This window comes from Heteronotia binoei, chromosome 7 (assembly GCF_032191835.1).
Source record: "Heteronotia binoei isolate CCM8104 ecotype False Entrance Well chromosome 7, APGP_CSIRO_Hbin_v1, whole genome shotgun sequence".
NCBI classification, from domain to species: Eukaryota; Metazoa; Chordata; class Lepidosauria; order Squamata; family Gekkonidae; genus Heteronotia; species Heteronotia binoei.
The window spans coordinates 8,549,502-8,572,335 of NC_083229.1; the positions used below are offsets into that span (position 1 = coordinate 8,549,502).

The window sequence follows — 22,834 nt, forward strand, 5'->3', positions numbered from 1 at the left end:
GCTACGGCTTAACTTCGGTAACACGGTGGTGATCCTTGCGCCCAGGTGGCAGCTGCTGCCAAAGCAAGATCAAAAAAGAATATCTGCACAGCCATACAAAGCTCCAGGAGTCAGTTAAAATCCTTGCTGGGCAGAAGCCTGACTTGGAACCACACACTTCTGAAAAGCACCCAACAGGCACCAGGAAAGCCATTGGTAGGTACCGTGATGCCCACTGGCATCATGTTGGGGACTGTATTCCCCCTAAGCTGAGTTAGTGTGAGCTAGCTCGCAGATTTTTAGCTTCCAGCTCAAACGTTTTTGTCTTAGCTCAGGAGAAACGCCCCCAGAGTTTGGTGCAGTGGTGAAGTGTGCGGACTCTTATCTGCGAGAACCGGGTTTGATTCCCCACTCCTCCACTTGCACCTGCTGGAATGGCCTTGGGTCAGCCATAGCTCTCTCTTGCAAGAGTTGTCCTTGAAAGGGCAGCTTCTGTGAGAGCTCTCTCAGCCCCACTCACCTCACAGGGTGTCTGTTGTGGGGGAAGGAAGAAGAAGACTGCAGATTTATACCCCGCCCTTCTCTCTGAATCAGAGACTCAGAGCGGCTTACAATCTCCTCTATCTTCTCTCCCCACAACAGACACCCTGTGAGATGGGTGGGGCTGAGAGAGCTCTCACAGCAGCTGCCCTGTCAAGGACAACTCCTGCCATAGCTATGGCTAACCCAAGGCCATTCCAGCAGGTGCAAGTGGAGGGGTGGGGAATCAAGCCCGGTTCTCCCAAATAAGAGTCCGCGCACTTCACCACTACACCAAACTGGCTCTCAGAAGGCGATAAAGGAGACCGTAAACCACTCTGAGACTCTGATTTAGGGAGAAGAGCGGGGTATAAATCTGTGGTCGTCTTCTTCTTTATGCAGTCGCTCACAACTTTCACACCAGTCACTCACAAAATAGAATTTTTGCTCATAAAACTCTGCAGCTTAAAGGGAACATTGGTTGGGGACTCCTTTATCTGGTGGTTGACAGCAGACCATTATCAAACAAGGGAAGGTCGTGCTTTACCCAAAGCTCCCTCAGTAACCTGGGGCCATTCAGTTTCTCTCAGCCTAACCTACCTCATAAGGCTGTTGTGAAGAGGAGTGGGAGGAAAACCATCCAAGCTGTCTGAGCTCTTTGAAGAAGATTTTGGATTTACATCCCACCCTATATTCTGAATCTCAGAATGGTCACAATCTCCCTTACACACACACACACCCCTCCGACAATAGACACCCTGGGAGGTAGGTGTGGCTGAGAGAGCTCTTACAGCAGCTGCCCTTTCAAGGACAACTCCTAGAAAAGTTATGGCTGACCTAAGGCCATTCCAGCAGCTGCAAGTGGAGGAGTGGGGAATCAAACCCAGTTCTCCCAGATAAGAGTCCACACACTTAACCACTGCACCAAACTGGCTCTCTTAAAACAATCCAACCCTGTGCGTTCCACGGTGGTCATTTTTCACCGTCCACCAGTGGATAAATAAATAGACGAGGAGGTGTGCTAAAGAAATCTGTAGCTCACACCCCCCTGGCACCAAACTTTGGAGAAAGAGTGGGATTTTGTTTTTGGTTTTTGTAAGTATTATATAAATGAGCATGAAACACTGGCGATTTCTCATTGGTGTCTCTTCCTGGTTCTAACAGGAGCACTCATTTGCATAACCCCCTCGCAAATGCTATGCAAATGGAAACCAAATTACGTTCATTGTCAGCCCCATTTGCATCCCAAATTAAGCGTGCCCATCAACAAAGTGTGTGCATTTGTGTTTATTTCAACGGGCGCTTTCGGGATTTGCACGCTTCCGGAGGAACTGTCTTTGAGTCTTCCTTTTCCCCCCTGCCCAGAGAATATATTGTTGCAGGCAACAAGAAGGTATGATACCAAAAGGAGAGGTAGAGATAACTCTGAGGAAGCGTAGAAACAGGGGTTGCGGAATTTGGCCGAAGGCGAGAGGGAAAGAGAGAGAGAGAGAGAGAACAGCCTGAACCATTTTGGTTAGTTAGGTAGGTACCCTAAGAATTCTGCACAGCCTTCAGGCAGCTAACAATGCAATCATCAATAAAAAATAAATCCAGAATAAATTAACAAAGAATAATATTCCACTAGCTACCAGGACCATATACTAAAACTGCCTCCTAATTTTCTTTTAAAATCTCAGAGCTCTCCATAAACCAGTTGTATGCAATCTTTCTTCTGCTCTAATCAGAGTGGCATTGTTAGACAGAGTTGCATTGTTAGACAGCTCCAAGAGGGGATTGGATAAGCATATGGAGCAGAGATCCATCAGGAGCTATTAGCCACAGCGTATTGTTGAAACTCTGTCTGGGGCAGTGATCTCTGTAGTCTTGGTACTTGGGAGGGGGGGCACAGTGGGAGGGCTTCTAGCCACACTGGTGGACCTCCTGATGGCACTTGGGTTTTTTGGCCACTGTGTGATACAAACTGTTGAACTGGATGGGCCATTGGCCTGACACAACATGTCTTCTCTTATGTTCTTATATGGAGCAGAGGTCCATCAGTGGCTATTAGCCACAGGGTATTGTTGGAACTCTCTGTCTGGGGCAGTGATGCTCTGTATTCTTGGTGCTTGGGCGGGGGTACAGTGGGAGGGCTTCTAGTGTCCTGGCCCCACTGGGGGACCTCCTGATGGCACTTGTTTCTTTGTTTTTTGGCCACTGTGTGACACAGTGTTGGACTGAATGCGCCATTGACCTGATCCAACATGGCTTCTCTTATGTTTTTATGTGACACAGAGTGTTGGACTGGAGGGGCCGTTGGCCTGATCCAACATGGCTTCTCTTATGTTCTTATGTGACACAGAGTGTTGGACTGGATGGGCCGCTGGCCTGATCCAACATGGCTTCTCTTATGTTCTTATGTGACACAGAGTGTTGGACTGGATGGGCCATTGGCCTGATCCAACATGGCTTCTCTTATGTTCTTATGTGACACAGAGTGTTGGACTGGATGGGCCATTGGCCTGATCCAACATGGCTTCTCTTATGTTCTTATGTGACACAGAGTGTTGGACTGGATGGGCCATTGGCCTGATCCAACATGGCTTCTCTTATGTAAGTTTCAAGCAGCTTCAAGAAATACACAAAAGTTCACTGTTAAAAACTCCCTCCCCCCGGAATAGCAAAATGTGCACACACACCTTAACATAGGGCAGGGCCATAGCCAGGATTTCAAGCTTGGTGGGGCCCACAGCGGGATTTTTTTGTTGGGGGGGAGCAAACACAAGGGGCTTCTTCATTGGACAGGGACCTGGCGGCTCACTCAGCAGAGACTGATCATAAGAGCCAGTTTGGTGTAGTGGTTAAGTGCACAGACTCTTATCTGGGAGAACCTGGTTTGATTTCCCATCCTTCCGCTTGCAGCTGCTGGAATGGCCTTGGGTCAGCCATAGCTCTCGAAAGAGTTGTCCTTGAAAGGGCAACTTCTGGGAGAGCTCTCTCATCCCCACACGCCTCGCAGGGTGTCTGTTGTGGGGGGGGGGGGGGTAAAGAAGATTGTGACCACTCTGAGATTCAGAGTGAAGGGCAGGATATACATCCGATATCATCTTCATCTTCTTATGAGGGGAAGGCCTCTACCTCTATGCTCTGTTGTTGGCTGTCCAGAGGAACTGGTTGGCCACTGTGTGAAATAGGATGCTGGACTAGATGGACCATCACTGGTCTGATCCAGCAGGGCTCTTCTGAAGTTCTTTTCAGAGGAAGGTCTTAGCCTCTCTGCCCTGTTGTTGTCCCTCTAGATGAACTGGTTGGCCTCTGTGTGAAAACAGGATGCTGGACTAGATGGACCCTCATTGGTCTGATCCAGCAGGGCTCTTCTTACATTCTTATGAGGGAAAGGACTCGGCCTCTCTGCCCTGATGTTGGCCATCCTGATAAACTGATTGACCACTATGTGAGACAGGATGGTGGACTAGATGGACCACTGCTCTGATCCAGCAGGGCTCTTCCCTAGACTATTTTTCCCAGGCTCCTCCTCCAAGGCTTCTGAGTCAGAGGAAGGTTGTGGCTCAGTGCTAGAGCATCTGATTTGCATGCAGAAGTTCCCAGGTTCAAGGCCTGGCATCTCCAGTGGAAAGGACCCTGTAGAAGGCAATCTGAAAGACCTGTGCCCGAGGCCCTGGGGAGTTGTTGCCAGTCTGAGTAGACAATATTGACCTTGATGGACCAAGCATCTAATGTAGCTTCGTATGTTCATGTGGATTCTGGAGCCAACTCAGTGAGGGTCCTCACAAATACCCCTCAGTATGGCACATTTGAAGCATTAGTTCCCACTCCCTACTTCATTGGTGAGTAGGGTTGCCAAGTCCTGTTGTACCGTAGAGTTTTACCTCCCAAATGGCTAGAGCATCCAGGAAAACCATAGAGTTTCCCCAGAAATGCCTAGAGCGTCCCTGCGGGTGCACCGCCATTTTGATGGCATCACTTCCGGGTGAGGGCCGGAATGTTGGGAACCTCCAGGGTCGGGGATTCCCCGCCTGGACCGGGAACTTGGCAGCCCTGTTGGCAAGTGAGCTGGCACTGAGATGTCTTCCGTCAGTGGGTTGCCTCCCTGTGACATCCTCTCCTCGAAGCACGATGTGCGCCGATGTTGTCTCAGCCATCCCCAGGAACATCACAGCTCAGCGGTCGGTCGGCAACGTGGGATCGTCACGGATACTGTTGACTCATCTTCCGCCGACTCAGTATTCCTCTTCTCCCTCCTGCTTCCCAGCACATGTTATCTGCTCTCATGTGGAAGCTGAAGAGACAGTGAGCTATAATTAGCAAGGCATGTACTCGCTGCAATGTGTTGTTTTTTGCTAGATTCGCCCCCTCCCCCCCCCAAAAAAATTGCCTTTTCTTTGAAGAGCATAAAATGCCTAGGCTGGTGGTTGTCTTCTCTTCTCTCTTCATGTTCATGCTTACCTCCCCAGGGTTCCTTATTGTGTGGGATTGTTCAGTCCCCACTAAAAACACAGAATACCCATTTCTCCTCAACCTACAAAATGGTCCACTTCTGTGTGAATTGTCTAGCTAGAGCTGTCCTCTAGATAGACAATTTTGGGCTGTGTCAACAGAAGTACAGTGCTCAGATCTCGTGATGCGATGTTATCGCTTTACTCTGCTCTGGTAAGACCTCACCTGGAGTATTGTGTGCAGTTTTGGGCACCACATTTTAAGAAGGATACAGACAAGCTGGAACGGGTCCAGAGGAGGGCGACGAAGATGGTGAGAGGTCTGGAGAGGTCTGGATACCATCATGTCACGTGATCTGATGATGGTGATGATGATGATATTGGATTTATATCCCACCCTCCACTCCGAAGAGTCTCAGAGTGGCTCACAATCTCCTTTCCCTTCCTCCCCCGCAACAGACACCCTGTGAGGTGGGTGGGGCTGGAGAGGGCTCTCCCAACAGCTGCGCTTTCAAGGACAACCTCTGCCAGAGCTATGGCTGACCCAAGGCCATCCCAGCAGCTGCAAGCGGAGGAGTGGGGAATCAAACCTGGTTCTCCCAGAGAAGAGTCCGTGCACTTCACTAGTACACCAAACTGGCTCTCCGAGAAGGCCCTGCCAGAGCTGAAACGTGCCAGTCGCAAATAGCGGGGCTGCTCTGCTCCAGCTCGTAAATCAAGAAAGCTGGCTCCCATCAAGGGCTTCTCTCGTTTGCTGCGGAAGACAATGCAAAAAAGATAATTGCATTCCGTGCTGTATCTTCAAAAGCTGCCGGAATCCCAGGCCACATGTTCAGCGGCTGCTTTGGGCCTCCTCTACCTGTAATTGCTTTGGGCTTTTGTTCGACACGTCACAGGGCTGAATCTCCTGGTGCCTTCGGAGTGTGGTGCCGGAGCACTAGCTGGAGAGGGATTCCCCGGTCTAAACCGAAATCTTTGCATCATGATTGGGGGAGGGGGGAAGAATGCGGAGCCTGGTGGTTCTTCAGGTCAGCCTTGTCCTGAGTTACAGCAGGACCACCATTGGTTGGCGTCTGGGTCAGGACTCGTTTTGGCAGGAGCTCACAGGAGTGGAGCTCTGGAATCTCTTTCTTTCTTTCTTTCTTTCTTTCTTTCTTTCTTTCTTTCTTTCTTTCTTTCTTCCTTCCTTCCTTCCTTCCTTCCTTCCTTCCTTCCTTCCTTCCTTCCTTCCTTCCTTCCTTCCTTCCTTCCTTCCTTCCTTCCTTCCTTCCTTCCTTCCTTTCTTTCTTTCTTTCTTTCTTTCTTTCTTTCTTTCTTTCTTTCTTTCTTTCTTTCTTTCTTTCTTTCTTTCTTTCTTGTTGTTCACTTGCACAGTCGAGTCCGACTCTTTGCGACCCCGTGGACAAAGTCGCACCATCCTCTACATGACAGCCCTTCAAGTACTTGAAGATGGCGATCATAGACAGGCCCTCCTATCTTCCACCGTCCTCCAAAGTCTACTCAGATTCATCTTATTTACATCAGCAATGCTGTCCAGCCATCTCCTCTTTTGCCGCCCCCTTCTTCTTTGGCCTTCTGTCTTCCCCACCATCAGGGTCTTCTCCAGGGAGTGCTCCCTTCTTATTCGGTGGCCAAAGTATTTGAGTTTCAGCTTCAGCATCTGACTTTCCAGGGAACAGTCTGGTTTGATTTCCCTTAGGACTGACTGATTGGATCTTCTTGCAGTCCAAGGGATTTATGCCTTGCCCTTTTCTCTGGGTCAGAGACTCAGAGAAGCTTACAATCTCCTATATCCACCCACTTGCGAACCTCCTGATGGCACTTGAGGGTTTTTTTGGCCACTGTGTGACACAGAGTGTTGGACTGGAGGGGCCACTGGCCTGATCCAACATGGCTTCTCTTATGTTCTTATGTGTGACACAGAGTGTTGGACTGGAGGGGCCATTGGCCTGATCCAACATGGCTTCTCTTATGTTCTTATGGGTTTCAGAGGTTTACTGCCCCTGAATATGGTGGTTCCCTTTAGTCACTTTTTTGTTGTTGTTCAGTTGATTCTGATTCTTTGTGATCCCATGGACAAAGTCACACCAGGCCCTCCTGTCTTACACCATCCTCCAAAATCTGCTCAAATTCGTGTTAGTTACATCAGTAATGCTGTCCAGCAATCTCATCTTTTGCCATCCCCTTCTTCTTTTGCCTTCTGTCTTTCCCAGCATCAGGATCTTCTCCAGGGAGTGCTCCCTTCTCATTGGGTGGCCAAAGTATTGGAGCTTCAGCTTCAGCACCTGACCTTCTAGGGAACAGTAAGGTTGATTTCCCTTAGGACTGACTGATTGGATCTTCTTGCAGTCTAAGGGACTCTCAAGAGTCTTCTCCAGCACCACAGCTCAAAAGCATCTGTTCTTCTGCGCTCGGCCTTCCTTATGGTCCAGCTCTCCCAGCCATACATTACTACTGGGAATACCATCGTTCTGACTATATGGACTTTTGTTGGCAGGGAGATGTCTCTACTTTTTATTTTACTGCCCAGGTTCACCATAGCTGTCCTCCCAAGGAGCAAACATCTTTTAATTTCATGCTTACCCCTTCCTAATATGTGCTTCTGGGTTCCATTGTTCATTTCATTGTGTTCTTTCCTTCTTAAAGGTAAAGGTAGTCCCCTGTGCAAGCACCAGTCATTTCCAACTCTGGGGTGACGTTGCTTTCTCAGTGTTTTCATGGCAGACTTTTTATGGGGTACTTTGACATTGCCTTCCCCAGTCATCTACACTTCCCCCCCCCCCCAGCAAGCTGGGGACTCATTTTACCGACCTCGGAAAGATGGAAGGCTGAGTCAACTTGGAGCCGGCTACCCGAGCCAGCTTCCGCTGGGATCAAACTCAGGTCGTGAGCGGAGGGCTCCGACTGCAGTACTGCAGCTTTAACACTCTGCGCCACGGGGCTCTTCCTTCTTACCCCCTCGCAATATGTGCTTCTGGGTTCCACTGTTCAAAACCCCCTGTGAGAATGGGGAAATAACCAAAACACATAGAGCACACAGGTGGAAATGTTCATCATGCCACTGTGGCCACAGAGGAGAAAGCAAATTAAAAAGTCAGTTTTAAAAGTATGATGGGAGTAAGGTTTCATTATGACGATTATAATTCAAGAAGCTTTTTAAGGTAGGGCAGGTATTTGTGTTTGAGTCCAATGGCGCCTTTAAGACCAACAAGGTTTACTTCTGTGTAAGATTTTTGTGTGCATGCACATATCTTGCCTACAGTATACAGTTTTCATTGTCATTGATAACCCCACGTGGCGTTAAGAAGAAGAAGATATTGGATTTATATCCCGCTCTCCACTCCGAAGAGTCTCAGAGCGGCTCACAATCTCCTTTCCCTTCCTCCCCCACAACAGACACCCTGTGAGGTGGGTGGGGCTGGAGAGGGCTCTCACAGCAGCTGCCCTTTCAAGGACAACCTCTGCCAGAGCTCTGGCTGACCCAAGGCCATTCCAGAAGCTGCAAGTGGAGGAGTGGGGAATCAAACCTGGTTCTCCCAGATAAGAGTCCGCACACTTAACCACTACACCAAACTGGCCATCTGGACCCAGCCCTAGAGATAAGGCTAGCTTGCTTGGACCAGTCTAGCCTAATGGAGCAGAGGTCAATCAGTCGCTGTTAGCCACAGCGTATTGTTGGAACTCTCTGTCTGGGGCAAGTGATGCTCTGTATTCTTGGCGCTTGGCGGGGAGCAGCAGTGAGTCAAGCATCAGATCTCAAAATAACCAGTCCTTGATTTTGAAACAAAGTATTGGTTTATTGATAATCCTTTGTGCTCAAAGAGGCACGAGATTGGAAGTGATACAGTGTCACTCCAGAGTACTAGCTTTAAGGGGGCACATCAAAGATCCCTTAGGAATTCCTACTCGGGCCTGCGGAATTCACACGCTTGCTACTTTATCTACCATTGCAATTTAGCAACATCCTGGGTTCAGACTCCAAACCTGAGCCTGGGAAAGTGTCCCCGGAGGCCTTATCTTCAAAGAGAACAGTCCTGCATTTGCCACTAGTGAGAACTAAGGAAAGGTTACATGGCTTTGATGTGCAACACATTAGAATAACAGTCAGCAATACAGGCATACTAATGAGGAAACAATAAAGAAACAAAATGCTTGACACAGTGGGAAGGCTTCTAGTGTTCTGGCCCCACTGGTGGACCTCCTGATGGCACCTGGTTTTTTGGCCACTGTGTGACACAGAATGTTGGACTGGATGGTCCATTGGCCTGATCCAACATGGCTTCTCTTATGGTCTTATGTCTGGGGCAGTGATGCTCTGCATTCTTGGTGCTTGGGGGGGGGCACAGTGGGAGGACCTCTAGCCCCACTGATGGACCTCCTGATGGCACCTGGGTTTTTTTGTCACTGTGTGACACAGAGTATTGGACTGGATGGGCCATTGGCCTGATCCAACATGGCTTCTCTTATGTTCTTAGGAGCAGTCCCTGCTGAGTGAGCCGCTAGGTTTCTGTCCTGTAAATGAGTTCCATGCGCTTGCCCCCCCCCCAACAAAAATATCTGCTGTGGGCCCCACCATGCTTAAAATCCTGGCAATGGCCCTGTTGTCTGTCATCATGCGTATGGGAGTATGAGGGCCTTGTATCTACAGGAGAGACCTGCAGAGACATGTGCCTCCGTGGAAGGCCATGTGAAGAGAGGGAGAGAGGGGGGGAAACGCAGAGGGCAGCTCCCAGGTTAAGATAAAAAAGAGGCATCTCTGTCAAGAGGGTAACACCTATACACACTTAGAGTAATGCAGCGCCCCCTGGTGTCCGGGCACGCTGAGTCGCTTGCTCCAATGGCTTCCTCACTGCCTGCACCGTGTCTGTCTCTCAGTGCACCTGAACAGGTGTTTGATGAAAGCCCTGTGGATTTTGAGACGGATGTAAGACTGTTTAGACACTCTTTGTAGTCAGCGTTTGTTGTGTCTGTGGCCTTAATTCAATTGCAAATTGTACTGTCTCCATTCTTGCCCGCGGCGCAAAGATCTAAGAGATAGATTTCTCTGAAATCTGATTAACACATGACAGATATTCAAATAGGCTCGGGGAAAATCTGTGGCTTTCTTGCTTTTGTAGCATTTGGGGTAATCTTGTTTGTTGATGCTGTTGAGGAAGGCGGTGATCAGCCCATGACAGATATTACTCTCCCTTGTCCCGGAGAGCAGTTGCCGCAATTGTACTGCGTTTGTGTGTCTCTATGTGTGTTTGTGTATGCATGTTTGTTTTAATGCACTGTAAACCATTCCCCTTTGCGGTATGGTTTGCAGTGCCCAGCGGTGAATGCAGACAGATAAAGCTAAAGATGGCAGCGCTGAATGGCGTTGTTAACGATCAGGATGTCTCTCTGGGACATCGATGCATGTGAGCAGGGCTTTTTTTTTTGTAGCAGGAGCTCCTTTGCATATAAGGCCACACCCCCTGATGTAGCCACTCCTCCTGGAGCTTGCAGTAGGCCCTGTATGAAGAGCCCTGTAAGCTTGTGGAGGATTGGCTACATCACAGGTGTGCGGCCCAGGGCCACCTACTAGGCAAACTAGACAGTTGCTTAGGGTGCCGAATTGGGCTCTACCCCTCCCGGTACCCAAGACAACTGCCTAAATTTGCCTCTCTCTTCCCACACCATCACTGCTGCTGCCACCACCGCCAGCCCTCTCGCTTCCCTTCCGCCACGTTTCCACCCCCCCCCCCAAGAGAAGCTGGGAGAAACGTCGACTGCGGGGTGACATGACAGAGGTTTACAAAATTATGCATGGGATGGAGAGGGTAGAGAGAGAAGTCCTTTTCTCCCTTTTTCACAATACAAGAACTCGTGGGCATTCGATGAAATTGCTGAGCAGTCGGGTTAGAACTGATAAAAAGAAGTCCTTCTTCACCCAAAGGATGATTAACATGTGGAATTCACTGCCACAGGAGGTGGTGGCAGCTACAAGCATAGCCAGCTTCAAGAGGGGATTGGATAAAAATATGGAGCAGAGGTCCATCAGTGGCTATTAGCCACAGTGGGTGTGTGGGTGGGTGGATGGATGGATGGATGGATAGATAGATAGATAGATAGATAGATAGATAGATAGATAGATAGATAGATAGATAGATAGATAGATAGATAGATAGATAGATAGATAGATAGATAGATATTTTGGCCACTGTGTGACACAGAGTGTTGGACTGGAGGGGCCATTGACCTGATCCAACATGGCTTCTCCTAGGTTCTTCTGTGACACAGTGTTGGACTGGATGGGCCATTGGCCTGATCCAACATGGCTTCTCTTATGTTCTTAAGCTTGCCACGATGAGGCCATGCCCTACTGCAGGGGTGGCCAGCGGTAGCTCTCCAGATGTTTTTTTTTGCCTACAACTTCCGTCAGCTCCATCCAGCATGGCCAATGGCTGGGGCTGATGGGAGTTGTAGGCAAAAAACGTCTGGAGAGCTGCCGTTGGCCACCCCTGCCCTGCTGGCTTTGAGGCAGCTGGCATCTGCACATTTTTGGAAGAGGGCTCTGGAGGAGGCTTTGCTCCCCCCTCCGGAAAAGAGGGTGAGAGGAGCCTCCTCCAGCGCTCTCTTCCAAAAACGTGCGGATGCCGGCTGCCTCAAAGCCGGTAGTGCCCAGTCTCATCATGCTTCCCTGAGGGGAAGGGGGGTGTCGTTAGGGAGGGTGGGAGGCGATGGGGGGGAGAGGCACGGGTCCTGCCTGGAACACCATGCACCCTAGGGCTGGCCTTGGTGGGGCCTAATGTGCAAAGGAGTAGTCAGATTCAATTGGGTGACTGAACAACAACTCTGTGGCCAAAGGGAACGGGAGGAGAAAAGACGATACCAGGATGTCTTGGAATCTTTAAGATGTTGTGGGCTTGAACGAAGCCAGGAAGAAACAGAGCAGGGGTGGTCAGCGGTAGCGCCACAGATGTTGTTTTGCCCACAACTCCCATCAGCCCCCAGCCATTGGCCATGCTGGCTGGGGCTGATGGGAGTTGTAGGCAAAAAACCTTGAAGTTGTGGGCCATGAATCCCAGCTGCAAATACAAGTTGATGGGGGGTGTGAACTGGCAGAGCCTGACCAAGAGAGAGATCTTGGGGGTCGTGGTAGAGAACTCAGTGAAAATGTCAAGGCAGTGTGCGATAGCAATAAAAAAAGCCAACGCCATGGTGGGAATTATTAGGAAGGGAATTGAAAACAAATTAGCCAGTATCATAATGCCCCTGTATAAATCGATGGTGCGGTCTCATTTGGAGTACTGTGTGCAGTTCTGGTCGCCGCACCTCAAAAAGGATATTATAGCATTAGAAAAAGTCTAGAAAAGGGCAGCTAGAACGATTAAAGGATTGGAACACTTTCCCTATGAAGAAAGGTTAAAACGCTTGGGGCTCTTTAGCTTGGAGAAACGTCAACTGCGGGTGACATGATAGAGGTTTACAAGATTAAGCATGGGATGGAGAAAGTAGAGAGAGAAGTACTTTTCTCCCTTTCTTACAATACAAGAACTCGTGGGCATTCAATTAAATGGCTGAGCAGTCAGATTAAAACGGATAAAAGGAAGTCCTTCTTCAGCCAAAGGGTGATTGACGTGTGGAATTCACTGCCACAGGAGATGGTGGCGGCTACAAGCATTGCCAGCTTCAAGAGGGGATTGCATAAAAATATGGAGCAGAGGTCCATCAGTGGCTATTAGCCGCAGTATATATATGTGTGTGTGTGCATGTGTGTATATGTATGTATGTATATGTGTGTGTGTGCGTGTGTATGTATGTATGTGTGTATATATATATATATATATACACATATATACATACACGCATATATTGGCCGCTGTGTGACACAGAGTGTTGGACTGGATGGGCCACTGGCCTGATCCAACATGGCTTCTCTTACGTTCTTATGTGACACAGAGTGTTGGACTGGATGGGCCATTGGCCTGATCCAACATGGCTTCTTTTGTGTTCTTATGTGACACAGAGTGTTGGACTGGATGGGCCATTGGCCTGATCCAACAGGGCTTCTCTTATGTTCTTATGTGACACAGAGTGTTGGACTGGAGGGGCCACTGGCCTGATCCAACAGGGCTTCTCTTATGTTCTTATGTGACACAGAGTGTTGGACTGGATGGGCCACTGTGAGAAAGGGAGAAAAGCACTTCTTTCTCTACTTTCTCTAGTACGTCTTTATCTGTCTACTCTATATAGAATCATAGAATCACAGAGTTGGAAGGGACGTCCAGGGTCATCTAGTCCAACCCCTTGCACAATGTAGGAAACTCACAAATACCTCCCCTTTAAAGTACCACAAGACTCTTTGTTGTTTCTTGGGGGTGGGGAGGGGTGTTACAGACCAGTTCCGCCGCCCCTCCGGAAGCTGTGAGCGTGCATTTCTTAATTTAAACTTCAGCCGGAGTGCGACTGAAATGACCTGTTAACTTAATGGCCAATTCGAATATGCATTTACTTTAATAGACAATCATATTCTCTATGAACTGTGGCGTCTCTGTCCAGGCCACGTGAAATTGGGGAGGTGGGGCGCAGACTCTATTAAAAAGCAAAGAGAATATGCCATTATTTTATTTTAATCTATTTTTTTTTTCTGCCAGGATTGAAACGTGCATCATCTACATATATTATCTTTCCAAAGAAAATAATGAAGGGTTTACATGTTCAGCAAAACAGTAGTTTTATGGATGCAAGATTACTTGTGTATCTCTCCCTCCCTCCTGATTCATCTAGTAAGGGATGGAATTACATTAACATGCAAGTTTTAATTTCACAGGGACTCCTTATAAGGAGTAATTCAATTTCCCACCATTTGCATATATAAAATGTATTCAATTGTAAATTATCTTTCATATCCGCCCCCCCCCCCCACACACACACACATTCTGAGGTTGATTTTCTAATCACAAATTTGTAGCTGCCTCCCAAGCATACAGATAACAATGGATACCACAAATCTGTTCCTTTAGTTTAGGTAGTTTCATTCAGCAGGAGGGGGAGGAAGAAGAAGAAGAAAGAAGAAATTGAATTTATATCCCGCCCTATACTCTGAATCTCAGAGCGGTCAAAATCTCCATTACTTCCCCCCCCACACACACACACACACACAAATCTGTTCCTTTAGTTTAGGTAGTTTCATTCAGCAGGAGGGGGAGGAGGAAGAAGAAGAAGAAGAAATTGAATTTATATCCCGCCCTATACTCTGAATCCCAGAGCGGTCAAAATCTCTATTACTTCCCTCCCCCACAACAGACATCCTGTGAGGTGGGTGGGGCTGAGAGAGCTCTCTCAGAAGCTGCCCTTTCAAGGACAGCTGTGCGAGAGCTGTGGCTTACCCAAGGCCATTCCAGCAGGTGCAAGTGGAGGAGTGGGGAATGAAACACGGTTCTCCCAGATAAGAGTCCACTCACTTAACCACCACACCAAACTGGCTCTCACTTCTAGAGACTTCTGGGGGGAGGGGGGATGTTTCACTGAGTGTCTTGGTTCAGGGGCAAGTTCTTTCCACCAGAGGGCAGCACTTCCAGCAGTGGAATTGGTCTGTGGTATCCAGCTCTTGGGAAGGTAGTATGGTATATCCCGATCTTGTCATATTTCAGAAACTCAATGGGGTTGGTACTTGGATGGGAGACCACTGAGGTAGGCTCTGCAAAGGACAGCACAGGCAAACCACATCAGCTGCTAGAGCCAGTTTGGGGTAGCAGTGGCCTCCAGTCTGGAGAAGTTTGATTCCCCATTCCTCCTCCACATGCAGCCGGCTGGATGACTTTGGGGCAGTCCTGGTTCTCTCAGAACTGTTCTCTCTTCCAGGGTTAGTGATTAAGTGTGTGGACTTTTGTTTGGAAGAGCTGGGTTTGAGTCCCCAATTCTCCACATGCACTTGCTGATGTAACCTTGAGTCAGTCACAAGTTCTCACTGAGCTGTTCCTCTCCAGAGCAGTTTCTGTCATAGCTCTCTCAGCCCTACCAACCTCACAGGGCGTCTGTTGTGGGGAGAGGAGGGAGAGGAGATTGTAAGCCACTCTGAGACTCGGAATGAATGGTGTATATAAAACTAACTAATCTTCTTCTCCTCTTCCTTCTCCTTTTCTCCTTCTTCTTCTTCTTCTTTTCCTTCTTCTCCTTTTCCTCCTACTCCTCCTCCTTCTTCTCCTTTTCCTCCTTCTCCTCCTCCTTCCTACTCCTTCTTTTTTCCTCCTCCTTCCTCCTCTTTCTTCTTCCTCCTTCCTCCTCTTTCTTCCTCTTCCTCCTCCTCCTCCTCCTTTCTCCTTCTTCTTTCTTCTTCTTGAAAATGGAACACAAAGTGTATTTATGTCTGTTGTTTATAATCCACCTTTCACACAGGGAGTCAAGTTGGATTAAACATAGAGAGTCAGTACAATCTGCAGACTTGGAACATTCCATAACTAATGCATTAGGATAGCAGAAGTCTGGACTTACCAAAGATAATGTCCGCTGAGGTTTGCTTTTAACTCGCTGATGAGTTAAAGAGAGAAGTATCCAGACAATGCTGTGGGACTTCTCTGACCCTCGGTCGCTGACTGAGGAGGAGAAGAAGGAGAAGGAGAAGTTATTACCATCGCTTGTGGTGGGCTTACAACTGTCTATTGATACGCTGTGCCCTGTCCACCGGTGGTGCGTTTTATTAATTGCTTTTACTGTTAATTTTAATTTGGTGTTTTAACTCTGATGTGTAGGGTTTTTTATTGTTGTCATTATACGTTGCGATCCACCTTGAGCCCGTTTACAGGAAAAGGCAGAACATAAGCCAACTAAGAGAGAGCCAGTTTGGTGTAGTGGTTAAGTGTGCGGACTCTTATCTGGGAGAACCGGGTTTGATTCCCCGCTCCTCCACTTGCAGCTGCTGGAATGGCCTTGGGTCAGCCATAGCTCTGGCAGGGGTTGTCCTTGAAAGGGGAGCTGCTGCAAGAGCCCTCTCAGCCCCACCCACCCCACAGGGTGTCTGTTGTGGGGGGAGAAGATACAGGAGATTGTAAGCCGCTCTGAGTCTCTGATTCAGGGAGAAGGGCAGGGTATAAATCTGCAATTCTTCAAAATAAATAAAATAAATAAAGCTTCCCCTGGAAGAGTTCTCCCTTTGCAACCCCCCCCCTCCCGCCTCCATTTTGAATTCTATTCTTACGGCTTTCTAACCTGCTGTGTTCCTCGGTTTCCTCAGAGTCCCAAGACCCCTTTCTCCAACCTGGCTGACGATGAAAAGATCTTTAATGGAGGCGATAGCATGTGGCAAGAGCAGAACCAGGAGCACGCCTTGCTCTCCGAAATCACGGAAGAGGACGTGGAGGCCATCCGCCAGAGGGAAGAAGCCATACAGAAGATTGAGGTGAGAGGGGAGGCTGAAAGCCCTTGTTATCTCTTTCCCCAGAAGACAAAGGAAGGTGGGATGTGTGCAGGCCATTGAGAAAATTAACATGTGGAATTCACTGCCACAGGAGGTGGTGGCAGCTACAAGCATAGCCAGCTTCAAGAGGGGATTGGGTAAGCCTATGGAGCAGAGGTCCATCAGTGGCTATTAGCCACAGGGTATAGATGAAACTCTCTGTCTGGGGCAGTGATGCTCTGTATTCTTGGTGCTTGGAGGGGGGACAAAGTGGAAGGGCTTCTGTCCCCACTTGTGAACCTCCTGATGGCACTTTAGGGGTTTTTTGGCCACTTTGTGACACAGAGTATTGGACTGGATGGGCCATTGGCCAGATCCAACATGGCTTCTCTTATGTGTGACACAGTGTTGGACTGGAGGGGCCATTTGGCCTGATTCAACATGGCTTCTCTTATGTTCCTATGTGTGACACAGAGTGTTGGACTGGAGGGGCCATTTGGCCTGATCCAACATGGCTTCTCTTATGTTCCTGTGTGTGACACAGAGTATTGGACTGGAGGGGCCATTTGGCCTGATCCAACATGGCTTCTCTTATGTTCTTATGTGTGACACAGAGTGTTGGACTGGATGGGCCATTGGCCTGATCCAACATGGCTTCTCTTGTGTTCTTATGTGACACAGAGTGTTGGACTGGATGGGCCATTGACCTGATCCAACATGGCTTCTCTTATGTTCCTATGTGTGACACAGAGTGTTGGACTGGAGGGGCCATTTGGCCTGATCCAACATGGCTTCTCTTATGTTCCTATGTGTGACACAGAGTGTTGGACTGGAGGGGCCATTTGGCCTGATCCAACATGGCTTCTCTTATGTTCCTGTGTGTGACACAGAGTATTGGACTGGAGGGGCCATTTGGCCTGATCCAACATGGCTTCTCTTATGTTCTTATGTGTGACACAGAGTGTTGGACTGGATGGGCCATTGGCCTGATCCAACATGGCTTCTCTTATGTTCTTATGTGACACAGAGTGTTGGACTGGATGGGCCATTGACCTGATCCAACATGGCTTCTCTTATGTTCCTATGTGTGACACAGAGTGTTGGACTGGAGGGGCCATTTGGCCTGATCCAACATGGCTTCTCTTATGTTCCTGTGTGTGACACAGAGTGTTGGACTGGAGGGGCCATTTGGCCTGATCCAACATGGCTACTCTTATGTTCTTATGTGACACAGAGTGCTGGAATGGATGGGCCATTGGCCTGATCCAACATGGCTTCTTTTATGTTCTTATGTGACACAGAGTGTTGGACTGGATGGGCCATTGGCTTGTTCCAACAGGGCTTCTCTTATGTTCTTATGTGACACAGAGTGTTGGACTGGAGGGGCCATTTGGCCTGATCCAACATGGCTTCTCTTAGGTTCTTATGTTCTTAAATCCTCCTGATGGTTAAAAAAAAAAAAGAAAATCTCCTGCCACCATCTTTGCAGGTCTTTGCTCAATGCGCCTGCCTCAAAATGGCTCCTGGAGTAGTTTGATGCGGATGCTGGTTTTTTCTGATAGTGTGATATGCTGTGAAAATGTCTTTTGGTTTTGGGGGGAAAAAAACCCCGTACCGATTTCACACTAGGCTTGTTCCGGGTGGAGAGCCCTTCTGCTCCCGGGGCTTCTCTCCGTTTTCTCACAAGTTGCCTCAGAGCTGCGAGTTGGCCTGCTGCTATTCTGCAGCAAGCGAGATCCTCGGACAAGCAGTTTCTGCTTGCAACGGAAAAGCGGCGTGCCAGCTCGTAGCTCCGGGGCAACTTGTGCGAAAACGGAGAGAAGCCCCGGGGGCAAAAGGGCTCTCTACCCGGAACAGGCCCTAGTGCGAAATTGGTGCCAGCCCAACCGTTTTGTTAGTACAATTATTTCTCCTCTTTTGCCATTCTGTACCTACCCAAGCCCTCTTAAACATTTTAAATGAGTATAGATCCAGGTGGGTAGGTGTGTTGGCCTGAAGCAACCGAGGAAAGTAAGAGTCCAGTAGTGTCTTGGAGAAACGTCGACTGCGGGGTGACATGATGGAGGTTTAGAAGATAATGCATGGGATGGAGAAAGTAGAGAAAGAAGTCCTTTTCTCCCTTTCTCACAATACAAGAACTCGTGGGCATGAAATTGCTGAGCAGACAGGTTAAAACGGATAAAAGGAAGTACTTCTTCACCCAAAGGGTGATTAACATGTGGAATTCACTGCCACAGGAGGTGGTGGCGGCCACAAGCATAGCCACCTTCAAGAAGGGGTTTAGATAAAAATATGGAGCAGAGGTCCATCAGTGGCTATTAGCCACAGTGTGTGTATATATATATATATTGGCCACTGTGTGACACAGAGTGTTGGACTGGATGGGCCATTGGCCTGATCCAACATGGCTTCTCTTATGCTCTTATGTCTTTAAGACCAACAAAGTTTTATTCCAGCTTTTGTGTGTTAACACACACACTTCTTCAGATATAATGAAATGGGTGAAAAGCATTCAAACCTATAGGGAAAAAGGAAAGGAAAGGTCCCCTGTGCAAGCACCAGTCGTTTTCGACTCTGGGGTGACGTTGCTTTCACAACGTTTTCACGGCAGACTTTCTACGGGGTGGTTTGCCATTGCCTTCCCCAGTCATCTACAGCTTGCTGGGGACTCATTTTACTGCCCTCGGAAGGATGGAAGACTGAGTCAACCTTGAGCCGGTACCTGAATCCAGCTTCCGCCGGAATCAAACTCATGTCGTGAGCAGAGAGTTCAGATCACAGTACTGCAGTACTGCTGCTTTACCACTCTGCGCCACGGAGCTGCTATTGCTTTCACAACGTTTTCACAGCATACTTTTTACGGGGTGATTTGCCATTGCCTTCCCCAGTCTTTTACACTTTCCCCCCAGCAAGCTGGGTACTCATTTTACCAACCTTGGAAGGATGGAAGGCTAAGTCAACCTTGGGCTGGCTACCTGAATCCAGCTTCCGCCGGTATCGAACTCAGGTCGTGAGCAGAGAGTTAAGACCGCAGTACTGCAGCGCTGCTGCTTTACCACTCTGCGCTACGAGGCCGCTCAAATTTATAGAGAGTTGGAAAAAAAGAACAAATTAGATTATAACATGATGATGTAACAACAAGCCGAGTGCACAGGGTCAACAGCTATATGGATCCAATTAAGGGGAAACAACTGTTGACATGATAAATATGTCAGAATAAGAGATAAAGGTGTAAGATAATCTTTCTAGTTAAGAGTGCATAAGAGAAAAGTGTAAGAGACTCTTTCTGTATAAATTAAATCTTCTAGTTAACTTTCCCACAACTGGAAAAGATTATAGTTATTTCATCAAGTGATGTTTCCCCTTAATTGGATCCATACACCTGTTGACCCTGTTGTCCCCACTTTGCCCCAAAATGTCTCTACATCACGTTATACGCTAATATGTTTTTTTTCCCCTCAACTCTATCTATAAATTTGAATGATTTTCTCCCATCTCATTGTATCTGAAGAAGTGTGTGTGTAACACTCGAAAGTTTATACCTTGAATGAAACTTCATCGGTCTTAAAGGTGCTATTGGACTAATAATAATAATAATAAATAATAATAATAAATTTTATTTATATCCCGCCCTCCCCGCCGAAGCAGGCTCAGGGCGGCTAACAGGACATGGTGTATACCATGATATTGTATAAAACAATTGTAAAATACAGTTAATAAATACATTTAAAAAACAGTTACTTTATCGTAGACGAGTTTATGTGCTTGTCTTGTTGCTGTGTAAGAGCTCCGTGGTGCAGAGTGATAAAGCTGCAGTACTGCAGTCTGAGCTCCCTGCTCATGACCTGAGTTCGATCCCGGCGGAAGCTGGGTTCAGGTAGCCGGCTCCATGTTGACTCAACCTTCCATCCTTCCGAGGTCGGTCAAATAAGTACCAAGCTTGCTGGGGGTGGGGGAGTGTAGATGACCGGGGAAGGCAATGGCAAACCACCCCGTAAAAAGTCTGCAGTGAAAATTTTGTGAAAGCGACGTCACCCCAGAGTCAGAAATGACTGGTGCTTGCACAGGGGACTACCTTTTACTGGTTACTTTGGTTTCCTGATAAAACTGAAGACCACCACCACCCCCATTCCCGCCCCCTCGAAGTTCTTTCAAATTGGCTTAAACTTCAAAAATTGTGGTCTTTGAGAGGGGCTTCATTATGCCCATGAGTTTGTTGTTCTTTCTTTCTTTCTTTCTTTCTTTCTTTCTTTCTTTCTTTCTTTCTTTCTTTCTTTCTTTCTTTCTTTCTTTCTTTCTTTCTTTCTTTCTTTCTTTCTTTCTTTCTTTCTTTCTTTCTTTCTTTCTTTCTTTCTTTCTTTCTTTCTTTCTTTCTGTCAGAGTGGAAAACCTTATCCAGGTCTGGAGTCAGGTTCTCTAATGTGGCGTAGGTTGATTCTAAAATAGTAACTCTAATATCACATTAGAGACACCTACTGAGGTTCTTGCCATCCTGACCATTCAAGACCTCTACGCTGTGAAAATACATTTCCTGAGTGTTTTGGCAAAGCTGAATAAATATCTGGGTGAGCTTTCCCATCATCCATGAATCACTAGATAGCGGAGGGAAAAGGGAAAAAAACCCAAAAGTTCCACATACTATCCTTGTTGACAAGTTGGTAAAATGTGGTTTGGATCCTGTTACCATCAGGTGGATCTGTAACTGGTTGACAGATCGCACCCGAAGAGTGCTTGTGAATGGTTCCTCATCCTCTTGGAGAGGAATGACAACTGGAGTGCCTCAAGGATCTGACCTGGGACCTGTTTTGTTCAACATCTTTATCAATTATATGGATGAAGGAATAGAGGGAATGCTTATTAAATGTGCAGATGATACAAAATTGGGAGGAGCTGCAAACACAGACGACGAAGGAAGCAGGATACAGGATGGCCTTGACAGGCTGGAAAACTCAATCAATAAAATCAATAAAATGAATTTTAACGAGGATAAATGTAAAGTTCTATTTAGGTAGGAAAAATCCAATGGATGGTTATAGGATTGGGGAGACTTGTCTTAGCAGTAGTATGTGCGAAAAGGATCTAGGGGTTTTAGTGGATCATACGCTGAACATGAGTCAACAGTGTGATGCGGTGGCTAAAAAGGCTAATGCAATTTGGGGCTGTATCAACAGAAGTATAGTGTCCAGATCACGTGATGTGATGGTATCGCTTTAATCTGCTCTGGTAAGACCTCACCTAGAGTATTGTGTGCAATTTTGGGCATCACATTTTAAGAAGGATATAGACATGCTGGAACGGGTCCAGAGGAGGGCGACAAAGATGGTGAAGGGTCTGGAGACCAAGTCCTATGAGGAAAGGTTGAAGGAGCCGGGCATGTTTAGCCTGGAGAGGAGGCAGCTGAGAGGTGATAGGATCACCATCTTCAAGTACTTGAAGGGCTGTCCTCTAGAGGATGGTGTGGAATTGTTTTCTGTGGCCCTAGAAGGTAGGACCAGAACCAATGGGTTGAAATTAAATCAAAACGTTAGGAAGAACTTCCTGACCATTAGAGTGATTCCTCAGTGGAACAGCCTTCCTCGGGAGGTGGTGGGCTCTCCTTCCTTGGAGGTTTTTCAACAGAGGCTAGATGGCCATCTGACATCAATGAAGATCCTGTGAATTTAGGGGGAAGTGTCTGTGAGTTTCCTGCATTGTGCAGGGGGTTGGACTAGATGACCCTAGAGGTGCTTTCCAATTCTATGATTCTATGACCTCCAGAACGATCATTTAGATGAGGGGGGGAATCATGCAAACAACCAAAGAGAAGATAGACAGATTAGCCCCAGATAGGGTTTTGTCTTAGTCATCTACCAGAGGGAGGAAAGAGGAAAGAAAATACACTTAAATACAGCTTTATGACGCTCACTGTTGTTTACCTTACACCGGCAACTGAAGAAATGTCAATAATCTACTCAAAATTGCAGCAGATTCCCCCAGAGATTCTTACAGACAGCTTCAATCAGATGGTCCCTCCAGGTGCACTTCGGATCGGAGTTCACTTTAGGTGAAACTTAACGGTGCATCATCTGTCATTCGAAATAAACAGGTGCTGTCTCTTGGCTGCAGTTGATTGACCCTAGTCCGGTCTCTTCTGGCCAGCAGTGGCTTTGAAAGACTGTGGGAGGGAAATCGTAAGAACATCAGAAGAGCCCTGCTGGAGCGGAGCAATAGTCCATCTCATCCAGCATGCTGTCTCGCCCAGTGGCCAAACGCTTCCTCTGGAGGACCAACAGGAGGACACAGAGGCCAAGGTATTCCCTGCTGCTGCCTTCCGGCTCTGGGCTTTAGAGCAGGGGTGTCAAACTCATTTGTTATGAGGGCCAGCTTTGACATAAACGAGACCTTGTTGGGCAGGACCATGTCGGGCTGGGACGAGCCACGTTGGGCTGAGCCGTGTGTGTATCTATTGAAGACTTGGTAGCAGAGATATAAGAGCCCCATGGCGCAGAGTGGTAAAGCTGCAGTACTGCAGTCGGAGCCCTCTGCTCATGACCTGAGT

General features: G+C 47.8%; 1 protein-coding gene across 1 annotated transcript in view; it reads left to right on the top strand.

The window, feature by feature from the left end:
* TSNARE1 (t-SNARE domain containing 1) overlaps positions 1-22,834 on the top strand; it is a 570,576-nt gene that overhangs the window by 192,693 nt on the left and 355,049 nt on the right. Inside the window, exon 6 of the mRNA XM_060243065.1 lies at positions 16,135-16,299. Coding sequence (XP_060099048.1) covers positions 16,135-16,299 — 165 coding nt within the window. The remainder of the gene's footprint in view (positions 1-16,134; positions 16,300-22,834) is intronic.